We start from the raw sequence: 10,803 nt of genomic DNA, 5'->3' as shown, positions 1-10,803 counted from the left end.
ACACTTAGCAGCACTTGCCGCCCTGCTTGGCACCGCCGTCGTCGGCCGTGGGCGTGACGAGGATGGTCTCGCCTCCTGAGGGCTTGATCACGTCGCCAGACGACTCGAGAGACTTTGACGACACAATGCGGTAGATGTCTGAACTGTTAGCTTTGCACAGAGTTGACTCAGCTTCACTCACCCGTGAGGATGTTCTGGAACGCAGACTCGACGTTGCTCGCGTCAAGCGCCGAGGTCTCGATGAACGAGAGACCCTGCTCGGTCGCAAAGGCCTTGGCCTCCTCGGTCGAGACGGCGCGGAGGTGCTTGAGATCGCTCTTGTTTCCGACAAGCATGATGACAATGTTGGCGTCGGCGTGGTCGCGAAGCTCCTTGAGCCAGCGGGTCACATTCTCGTAGGTAGAGTGCTTGGCAATGTCGTAGACAAGCAGAGCACCGACGGCACCACGGTAGTAGGCAGAGGTGATGGCACGGTAGCGCTCCTGGCCAGCTGTGGTCATTGTCAGCTATGCGTCGCTCGCCGGATCATGAAGAAGCCAAAATGAGCGCTATTACGAACGCTTGGGACGCATACACAGGGCGACCCTTGCTCAGCGCTCATTTGTTTGCCGGTTCCAACGTACCAGTGTCCCAAATCTGGGCCTTGACAGTCTTTCCATCAACGTTGATGCTCCTGGTGGCGAACTCGACACCGATAGTCGACTTGGACTCGAGGTTGAACTCGTTGCGAGTGAAACGCGAGAGAACTGGGAAAGTCAGCCGGCGTTGCTCTCATCACTCTCGACACAGCACGTTTGTGCTCATGGACGGTATGCCCTGCGGGCAGACCCGGCGACTGGTCGGCCGACACTCACGGTTACTGTTAGGGAGGGCGTTCAGTGCGTTGGATTCGGTCAAGAGGGAGGGCACGCGATCAGCACAATGCACACGAAAGTAGTAGGAGCATTCGAGCATAGCCAGTACAGCCGGTACGGTACCAGTGATAGCCCCCTAGCTCGAGCCCTTGGTCGAAATTAACTTACGACTTGCCGACACCGGAGTCTCCGATCAGAACGACCTGCGCATTGTCAGCATTCCGCAGACCTTGGGCCGGATGAGCGGTTCGATATGTACGCACCTTGAAGAGGTAGTCGTAGTTGGATCCCTCAGCCATTGTTGCGAGTTGTTCAAGAGAGAGAGGAGGTTGGGAAAGGGAAGAGTGGTTCGAGTGAGGAAGAGGGAGGATGGAAGTTGAGGCGGATCGAGCAGGGACGGCGACACGCGTTTGAGATGGAGGGGCGATGTGGAGGGGAGGGTAAGGTAGATGACAAGGGGATTAAGGTTGTTGTCCGCAAAAAAGGAGGAGGAGGATGAAGGTGGTAGTGGATAGTGATATGCACGGAGCAAGGAAATGAGTAAGGATGATAGTAGTGTGATTGCCAGGTGTGGTCGAGGAAGAAGTCGGCAGGGTCGGGAGGCGATGTGTTGGCAGCAAGGTGGTACGGTGGGTGGACCGTACGGTGGGTGGGTGTGGGTGGGTGGGTTGCAAGCATGCTCAATGTGCTGCTGCGCTCAGCGTCTACCAAGTCAGGGAAAGGGGCGTGGTCCAATGCACTTTCCCTGCCCTGCCCAGCCTGTGCGTTCACCGTAGCCACAGTAGCCTGCGTCCCTTGCTCCTTCCCTCAACCCTATCGCCTTGGTGTGACCGGGTTATCGCGCTGCACGGTACACAGACGCGGCCACATTTGCCCCCGCTAATCCACTTATCCGATCTCCTTTACCCTCCTTCAATACTCCAAAGCCAGGCACCTAATGTCCGGAGCTATGCCGGCGTTTCATCCCTGTGGCACCGTGCCTGGATGAGGTAGCTCTCGACTTGGACCAGCGTATTGTGCTGCACACCAACATGGTCCACTGCTCCTCATGAGCTCGAACGCTGCCCACGGACATGTGAGAGAAGCACGCTTGCCCGACGATCGAGCTCACAGTCAACTCATCACCGCTCACTCATCTAGGTAAACAAATGCATACAGAATAAAGATAACACTTAAGCAAACACCTTGTCCCTCGCGAGCTCGTCCTCGGGCAACTCCTCGCGCACACGCTGCCTGCGCTCCTCGCGGTCGCCCTGTCCCTCCTTGCGCTGGCGGTACCTCTCTCCCGCCGCGCGCTTGATGCTCGCGCGCGTGGCCGCCGGGGACACAAACTCCTGGTTCGCAAAGACGGTCGGTCCGCCGAACGAGCCCTCAAAGATGCGGATGGGCGTGAGGACCATGCGGGGGCCGATCTCAACGAGCGACGTCTGCGGCGGGCCGCTCGGCTGCTGCGGGTCCTTCTCGATGATCTGGTAGTTGCGGAACCAGATGCGGTTGTCCAGGATCGAGAAGACGAGGATGTGGTCGATGAACGGCTTCAGCCGGCGAGACGTACGGGGCACAGAGAAGATCTGGGGTCAGCTTCGTTTTGCGAGAGACATGCACACAGCCTCTCTGTGCAGTGCACAAGGTAAGGACCACACTCACGTGCGAGAACAGCTCCTTCAGCAGCTTCCACTCCTCCTTCGTCTCCCACTCGCCGTCGAACACACAGATTCCGCGACTTCCCTTCAGGCAGTTACCGGTCATCTTGAGCTCGTCCATCGTGTGAATGTTCTGGACGTGACACTTGACGCTAGGTCCATTGGGCGTGCGCGACGCCCACATGTACAGGTCCTCGTGGCGGCGCGCCTCAAAGTAGAGGGCGTTCGAGCACGAGTGCAGGTCCGCGAGCTCGTTCAGGAGGTGAAGCGAGGACTTCGAGTCGAGCTTGGAGTCTGTTGTCAGGGAGCAAGTGAGCAGTCATGTCCGAGTAGACAATCGACGAGGAGTGATCGGCGTAGGAGTGAAGCGTGCAGTTGTGATATCGTGCGAACAACATAAGAGGAGACTCTGTCAGCACCAGTCTCACAAGATTAGGATGCTCAATCCTTCGGAATGAGCCCGTCTGCCTACTCACCCTTCTTGGTGTGGGGAAGGAGCGTCTCCAGGTCCATCAGCAGGTGCCTCATGCGCTGGGTGACACCACGCGAGCTGAGGAGGAGAACTTTGTCCTTGCGCTTCTTCTCGACGACGGTCGAAGCGTCGTCCTCGGCAGCGCGCTTCTTGCCCTTCGAGAGCTTCTCGGTCGCCTTGTAAGCCGACGCCATGGTGCTGATGTGTGGTTGAGTTGTTGACGATGACGCTTGGCCGTTAGCCGTTCCACAAAGATTTTGAAAGCGGCAACCTGGAAAGTGGAGGTTGAGCTTACGTAACTACCATAGCCGTGAATGCATCAACAAAGGGTTCGCCAGTTGTAATCCCTATTAGGAGAGTTCATTCAAGTGTAATGGAATCTGCTTCCGCTATCCTCATCAAACAACCACTTGTCACGAACGCGTGCTGGATACAACTGCATCTATCACCATGGCCGCACCACCACCAGGACACCCGCAACAACATCCGCAGATGGCCCAGCAACCCGGTCCCGTTCCGCCAGCACCCGGCCAGGCGCCCCTGGGCCAGGTTCTGAAGCGCCCGGCGGACACCGACGTGGATGCTATCCGGAGATTGTGAGTAGCTCTTCAGCGCCGAGCTGCGTCAACGAATGTCAACGGTCGCCGCGCATCGGACAGCTTTATGCACCGCCATGGTTAGCTGACGGCAGAAAACACCCGCGTCCGCCTCTCCCGCCGCCGCACATCCTCGAGTCGCTCGTCCCCGACTCGCCCGCGTTCACGGAGCTCATGAAGATCGAACAGAAGCTGGACTGGACGCTGCTCCGGAAGAAGGCTGAGATCAACGACGCGCTCGGCCGCTCGACGCGCGTGAAGCGGACATTGCGCGTGTTCCTCAGCAACACGGTTCACAACCAGCCGTGGCAGACTGGATCAAGCGGAGAGAAGGACGGCGACGTGCAGATGGGAGAGGAGAAGAAGACGGATGGCGAGAACAAGGAGGGAGAGAACAAGGAGGGCGGAGAGGGAGAGAAGAAGGAGGGCGAGGAGAACAAGGCTGAGGGCAGCTCGACGGCGGGCGCGCCCCCGGGAGTGGACGTCAAGACGGGCAACGGTGTTGCAGGATGGGTCCTGAGGATAGAAGGCCGCTTGCTTGACGTGAGTAGATGTATGGAGACCGGCTTTATCTAACCCACAGACTGGAAACCACCGCCTGGACAAGCAGAAGCGCAAATTCTCGTCGTTCCTGCGCTCCGTCGTCGTCGAGTTTGACAACCGCGAGGCGCCAACGTTCCCCGAGGGCAACATTGTCGAGTGGCACCCGGACCCGACAGCCGAGCCTCTCGATGGCTTCGAGATCAAGCGCCGCGGCGACCAGAACGTCAAGGCGCGCATCATTTTGCACCTGAACCACTCCCCAGAGCGCTTCAAGGTCCTTCCTCCGCTCAGCGACCTCATCTCGATCCGGGAAGGCACGCGTGCAGAGATCATCCAGGCGGTTTGGCAGCTCGTCAAGACCTCGGGAGCGCAGGACAAGGACGACGTGACGCTGATCCGGCCGATCGGCGGACTCGAGAAGCTGTTGCAGCCGGGTGCCGAAGGTGTGCAGTTCCACCAGATTCCGGAGCTGGTGACCCGCTACCTCGCGCACCCTGACCCGATCGTGATTCCCTACGAGATCGACGTTAGCAAGGAGGCGACGTTCCACCCGCAGTGCTTCGACATTCCGCTCGAGATCGAGGACCCACTGAAGAGCAAGATGGCGACGATTGTGCAGAACTTTGAGGGCGGTGTCGGCAACGAGATTACCAAGCTGGAGGACAAGGTCGGCGAGCTTGCCTACTTTGCGCGCGACCTGAAGCAGAAGCGCGACTTCCTCGAGTCCTTCGCCGCGAACCCGCACGCGTTCATTCAGAACTGGCTCGCGGCGCAGGCTCGTGATCTCGACCAGATGCTCGGGTACCAGATTGGGCAGAGTGGCGTCAACGGCGGCTCCATCCGCGAGGAGGACCTCCGGCGCTCAGACATCTTCCACCTCCCGTGGGTTGACGAGGCGATCCAGGTGCACGAGCAGCAGCGCGCGAAGCAGCAGTAGGCGAGGTTTACGCGGGTGCAGTGAGCCGCGGACCGCGAGCCGAGACTGCCCACCGATCCCATCTCCATCGAAGCGTGAGCGCATGGAGCGAACACACTTCGGGCAGGAGCAGACATATAGTAACAGTAGACATGTATTTGTTTGGATTTCCCTACAGTCGTTTGATCACGTTGAATAGCCATGATTGCACTGCTCTTTTGACGTTCCTTTAAGTCTACCGGACGCCAGATGAAGAGCAGATGAAACGGGCGAGACAAATGAAACCAGGGAGCGAGCAGCTAACGATGATTTGTCCGTTGGAGGCCGGCCGGATGGGTCTGGAAGGCGCATCTGTAAGACCTTGAGGTCCCCGACGAACCCCGGTGGGGTGAATGGGTGCTATTCACTGGATACCAGGATCGGATCCCGGCAGAGGCCAACTGGTGTGTCGCGGCGTACTGGGCTGAGCGCCGCGCAAGCCGTGGCAGTGGAGATTAACAAGGCGCACAAAAGGAGCAAGACAAAGTACATACATAACTGGAGCAGAATAGTAAGAGTATCTATTAAGCCATTACCACATCCGTCGCATCCGGTGCACCGCGGATTAAACGTTGGAACAGCTGGAATCAGGATATCAGGACTGTGTCGGGGAGTACGACAAGGAAACCTTACCACCCCGCTGCCTGCAAGGATCATCAAAGAGGGTTACGAGGGTTACAACGAGCGACAAATCAGGCAATCACACCTCGCAATGTGAGGCAGGTACGTACTGTAGGTACGACGCGTCGGTACATGGGGCTTGTACCTTGCGGCAGACGCTGGCCGCTGGCCGCTGGCCGCCCAGCCAAGCTCTGAGACTGGTTCACCTGCGCCGCATGCTGCGACGCCTGCCGCCTTGTACCGTTTTGCGCCTTGGCTGAAATGAGTGCGAAGCATGCGGGTCAGCGGGCGCGTCTGAGAATAGCGAGACGCATGTGCTGTATACTTATTCTCGTGTGTTGATTTCTCATCACTCCATCACTCTTCCTCTTCACTGGTCATCACAACTACCCGCTCAGCCGACGCTAGCCAGTCGACCCCACCGACACGGCCTACGACTCTGTCGCTCCAGTCGACCACCCCCTCGGCTCCTCTCGGCTCCTCTCGGCACCATGACGACCGCGGCCTTCCCCGTCTCCTCGATCTCGCGGGCCTGGGACGCCTCCTCCGTCACATTGTGCTCTCCGCCGCGGCGGCGGCGCAAGGCCATGGGACCGGGCACAATCCGGGCGGCAATGACGGGTGAGCTGCCCGACCCGGAAGCTACCGTCCGCGTTCCACCCCCGCCAACAACAAAGGGATACTACGCCAAAGACGCAGTGGAGGACTACGACTGTGGCGCGGTCGAGGAGATTGCTATCGACGAGTATGCCTCCCCTTCGTCCGACTCGGACTCGACGCGCTCGAGCCGAAGTGACGGCGACGGCATAGTGATTGGACCGGCGCTCCTGCCCGTGTTCCGCGCGACGGCGTTCGGGATGCAACTCGACGGCAGAGTCCTCCCCTCGCACGTCGTGAGGAGGCACCGCACAGCACTCTTCATCACCCCGCAACCCCGGACACTGTGTCCTGTCACCGGGGCGCTGCTCCTCGACGTGCAGCTTTACAACCTTGCCGTGCTCGACTTGCTCGTTGCGGGAGGACACCTCTCCCGCCCACTTGCGCTTGTCACTGTGTTCCGCCGTGCTAGCCTCAGACTCGTCGAGCTCCTCCGCCGGCTAGGAGAGGCATACGCCCTCGCTGGGAGGTATGATGAGGGGGCGAATGAGGAGCTGGAGCGGCTCAAGGCGGGCACACTGCTGCTGGCGGGGAAGGTGTGCCAGACTGCGCAAAAGGTCATGATGGTGGCTAGTTAGGTCCGCGCTATCTGGGCCTCGCCATCACCTCGTCAACACTCTCCCATCGACCCCCATCACCCATGCCAAGCACCCAGCATTCAGCGCGCTTGTGACCGTTGCCCAGACATCAGACCCATCAGCGACGCTCAGCACAGAAGCAACGAAGCAATTTCGCGACACCGAAACCTGCTGGACGAAACGCACCCCAGCCCTCACTCAAGCCCTTCCCGACACTCGTTTCAGGACTGAATTGCCAGACCCATTACCGTATCCGCGACCCGTGAGGTCGGGCACGACCCAAAACACATCCCACACGTCCCCCCGCGCTCCCTTCTATATTTGCTCGGAGACTGCAATGACAGCAAAGAACGCAAGAGCACAATCTCATGTCAGTTGTACCACCACCCACTACCCAAGTCCAGACTCAAAAGGAAGTCCACTGTAACACCGTCACTCCCTATCCTATTGTCACTCGTAACACCAAAAGTATGCATTCCTCCATCTGTTTTGTTTTGTTTGTTTGTTGTGTCTGGGAAGCATGAGAATCTGCACCAGGGTTGTCAGTGGGCTGACTTACTGTGGTGGAGCCGTCACAGCCTAGGAGCCTAGGGGAGGGAAGGGAAGAAGGCTGCCCGGCTACAGCTTCGTCTCTCCGCAACGCACATTACGACCTCATGAGAGTACGAGAGCTGACGACAGCATGCAAACACATGATCACACTCTTCATCTGCCATGGTAATGAAGACGTACGTACGTACGCCTATCATGACTACCGCTGCTATGGCCAGCGGTCTGAGGACGGAAGCGTGCGGAAGCCTTCGGCCGCAGTCAGCTTCCGTCAACGCTTATTCTCCAGGTGCAGACTACTTGCGTGGAGAACAGCGGTCAGCGAAGACAACGAGAGATGACGGCGTAAGGGTTGCTCAGGTTCTTCCGCCGAGTCTACAGAGTCTACTTGACGAAGCTTAACTCTCTTCCGTGCGCTCAGCTCTCGCTCTCGTAGTCTTCAGCAACGTGCACACACTGAGGAGTGAAGGGTCGGCTCGTCAACAGGTCCCGTCTGACGAGCACGGTCGTAGATGTGCCTCAATCTCTGTCAAAAGTTGGGATGGGAGAAAGAAAACAGCCGCCTGACCAGTAGTGAGAGGAATACGCTTCCGACGGGCACAACTCTAAGGTGCTCCCACAACTCCAACAGGCGTCATTCTGCGGGCCATTCTGCGGATAACGCCACGGCACGGAATCCCCTCCTTTAGCGCAACGTTCAGAACACCACTTGAGCGCATGCGAGGGAGGTCGTGTGCGAGTGAATGTGTCACGCTCAGAGGAACGGAACAGCGAGGTGAGTCACGGATCGACGCGTTGTACATGAGCGCGTCTGTCAATGGCAATGGTATAATATGTCATCTGACGAGCTGACGCACAATACAGCACCTGACTAGCCGACTCAGCCGGACCCAGGAGTGCGTCTGTTACGTCTCTTGCGTGATGGGTTTCGTCAACTGCGCGCTGCTCCACACTTCCACTCTCCAAAGCTTACAACTCATTCCGTGAATGGCTGTCGTGTTTGCTGTTTGCTGCAGTCGCACACTCACACGCTCAACTGCGCCCAAGTGTTGCCCAAGTGTGCCCACGCACACGGACTGAATGGCATGCGAACAAAGTGTCCTGGGCTGTGTGAGAGTTCTGGAGCCCAGAAAAGGGGGACTGCTCGCGACTACGGCTGTGGCTGTCATTTAGACAGAGTGAATGGTCAGGGGCAAATCCGGCTGGTTCGAGTCGCGTCAACGTCATCTGCGCTGAAGATGAGGCGTAAGAGAGTCAGGGAATGCTTTTGCAGTGGATCTCTTAATCTGGGTGCTGGGTGCAGACCACGAACCCTGGCGTCCAAACGCGTTCAACGTACAAACCCACTCCGACCACTGTGCCTCGGAGCATTCGCTGGCACCTGGAGCGTCTCACACTAAGGGAATACACTGTTGGAGCCGTTGTCCGGATCCCGGAATCCATTAAGCCTCAATCTCACTTTCATCTTCTCGTCGTTCATCGCCCACTTTCTTTGTGTCTACTTTTCATCGCTCTCTCCTGTTCGTTTATCCCTTCCATCGCATCCACTTCGACAGTGGCTGCGCCTGTCGCCCGCCCCGCTTACCGATTCGACCGATTCGACCGATCCGCCGACGAAACGATTCCCGCCGCGGATCTCTGACGATCCCTACGCGCACCTCCCCCCTTTCGTTCTCGCCGGCGTCACGACAGTTCTCTACCTTCCACCTCGCTAGCTGGCTCGCTCACTTGTTGTTCTGCATTATCACCGACTGTCTCTCTTTCTCACCGACTTTGGCTTCCTGTCTGTCCTTGCTTGTCCGCCTGTCACCTGTCACCACCACCTGTATCTATCAGCCAGTACCCAGCAAGCGAGCGAACACGCTCCACAACACCCCACACTCCTTCAGATCCGACAAGATTCGCCAACCACGACGACGCAACATGTCACGCGCGCACAACCTCACCATACCGATAAATAAGGACGCTGCCATACCGAGCGGGCCCAACACCCCTGTCTTTGATCTGGTGAGTCACCCCCCTCTCCTGACCCAGCGCCTTCGGACGCCTCCTCATTGTGAAGTGGGCCGAAGTCGAGGGACGCGGGCAAGGAGGACTGCGTGACAGTACCTTCAGTCGCGAGGAGACACTCGCGTCCCGGTGCCTATGGAGCTGGTCATTCCTTCCTCGGTCTTCTGAAATGTGCGAGGTAGGAGTTGTGTTGCTGGTGATGCGCAACCTTGACTCCACCGGCGATCGAGGTGGCCCGTGGTGCGGGCAGCCTTCCTTTAAAACTGCACTGGTTCCAGCTGCCGAGTCCTGCGCTGCAAGCTAATCTCCAGCCGATGTCTCTTCCCCGAGTCGCGGAGCCGCACACGCCGGACGTCTCCGGTCTCTCGATCGGGCTGGCGCTTACGCCTCCGTCCGTGACGGGCAAGCGTGTGCGCGAGGAAGACTGGCACCCCGCTGAGCTCGATATACTCAAGATGATCCTAGCGCGACCGCCTAGGGACGATCTGCACTACCCTCCCGGGGCCTTGCCGCCGCCAGACGTGCTCGACGAGCTGGCAACCTTCATCATCGTGACGTACCGGCACGCCTCTGTCGCCATGGAGGACTCGTCCGAACCCTCTCCCTCCGGACTGCCGCGCTCCGAGTCCGAGTCGGACATGTCGGACGACGCCGACGCCTCCTTCTCAACAGACAGCGGATATCCCCTCCGCGCCGAGGGCTGGCCGCACACGTGGGAGGAGACGCGACTGATGTTGACCCACCTGGCGCTGGAGGACACGCGCTGGGCAGCCGACAGGGACCACACAAAGCTGAGCCGGAAGGAACGCCTCGCACGGCGCAACCAGCTGAAGCGGACCGACTCGCGCGACTCGCTCTCCGAGTTGAGCGGGAGCGAGTCGGACCTCGAACGCCGCGAGCGGGAGAAGCTCTCGCGCGCCCAGCGGCTCAGCAACACGCTGCAGGCGAGTGCGCGCGAGCCCTCTGCCCCGCAGGCGCCACCCCCTCTCTCGCGCGCCGTGAGCCTCGGTGGGCCCTCGTCAGCGCCACAGTCCCGCCCCGTGCCGACGCACTCGCAGGGCGCCCTGGGTCTCGGCGGCCTAGGCCTGGGCATGCCCATGCGCCGCGGCGGGAGTGCGCGCAGCATGTCCTCGACGGGAAGCCAGCGGCGGCCCTCGCTCCTCGCTCGCGGGAGGAGTTTCACAGCGCAAGACCTCGAGGACGAGCTCGCGTCGCAGCAGTCCGCCGCCGCAGCCGAGCGCGAGCGGCTCGAGCGTGAGCGTGAACAGCGCGAGTCGAAGCGCGACCGAGGCAGGAGTAAGCGCAAAGGCAGCGATACGGAGGAG

At 59.4% G+C, this 10,803-nt stretch overlaps 5 protein-coding genes across 5 annotated transcripts; 3 read left to right on the top strand and 2 right to left on the bottom strand.

Moving 5' to 3' along the window:
* Positions 1-4: 4 nt before the first annotated feature.
* Positions 5-1,153, bottom strand: A1Q1_06346 (uncharacterized protein; the record flags this gene model as incomplete). Its single annotated transcript, XM_014321460.1, has 6 exons — positions 5-138; positions 182-490; positions 624-746; positions 855-859; positions 1,023-1,057; positions 1,118-1,153. The coding sequence occupies 6 exons, from the start codon at positions 1,151-1,153 to the stop codon at positions 5-7; spliced, it is 642 nt and encodes a 213-aa protein (XP_014176935.1).
* Positions 1,154-2,026: 873 nt separating this feature from the next.
* A1Q1_06345 (ribosomal large subunit assembly and maintenance-related protein) lies at positions 2,027-3,163 on the bottom strand (the record flags this gene model as incomplete). The annotated part of the gene is made up of 3 exons (XM_014321459.1): positions 2,027-2,425; positions 2,502-2,791; positions 2,974-3,163. 3 exons carry the CDS (start codon positions 3,161-3,163, stop codon positions 2,027-2,029), a joined length of 879 nt encoding a protein of 292 aa, XP_014176934.1.
* A 256-nt stretch (positions 3,164-3,419) lies between these two features.
* On the top strand, positions 3,420-5,045 carry A1Q1_06344 (chromatin remodeling-related protein; the record flags this gene model as incomplete). Its single annotated transcript, XM_014321458.1, has 3 exons — positions 3,420-3,565; positions 3,661-4,108; positions 4,149-5,045. 3 exons carry the CDS (start codon positions 3,420-3,422, stop codon positions 5,043-5,045), a joined length of 1,491 nt encoding a protein of 496 aa, XP_014176933.1.
* A 1,130-nt stretch (positions 5,046-6,175) lies between these two features.
* A1Q1_06343 (uncharacterized protein) lies at positions 6,176-6,919 on the top strand (the record flags this gene model as incomplete). The annotated part of the gene is made up of 1 exon (XM_014321457.1): positions 6,176-6,919. The coding sequence occupies one exon, from the start codon at positions 6,176-6,178 to the stop codon at positions 6,917-6,919; it is 744 nt and encodes a 247-aa protein (XP_014176932.1).
* Positions 6,920-9,391: 2,472 nt separating this feature from the next.
* A1Q1_06342 (uncharacterized protein) lies at positions 9,392-10,778 on the top strand (the record flags this gene model as incomplete). Its single annotated transcript, XM_014321456.1, has 3 exons — positions 9,392-9,475; positions 9,757-10,591; positions 10,747-10,778. The coding sequence occupies 3 exons, from the start codon at positions 9,392-9,394 to the stop codon at positions 10,776-10,778; spliced, it is 951 nt and encodes a 316-aa protein (XP_014176931.1).
* Positions 10,779-10,803: the final 25 nt, after the last annotated feature.

The sequence above is a fragment of the Trichosporon asahii genome, assembly GCF_000293215.1.
Source record: "Trichosporon asahii var. asahii CBS 2479 unplaced genomic scaffold scaffold00075, whole genome shotgun sequence".
Taxonomy (NCBI): Eukaryota; Fungi; Basidiomycota; class Tremellomycetes; order Trichosporonales; family Trichosporonaceae; genus Trichosporon; species Trichosporon asahii.
The sequence above is the reverse complement of the archived record's forward strand: the minus strand, read 5'-3'. Positions and strand labels throughout refer to the sequence as shown.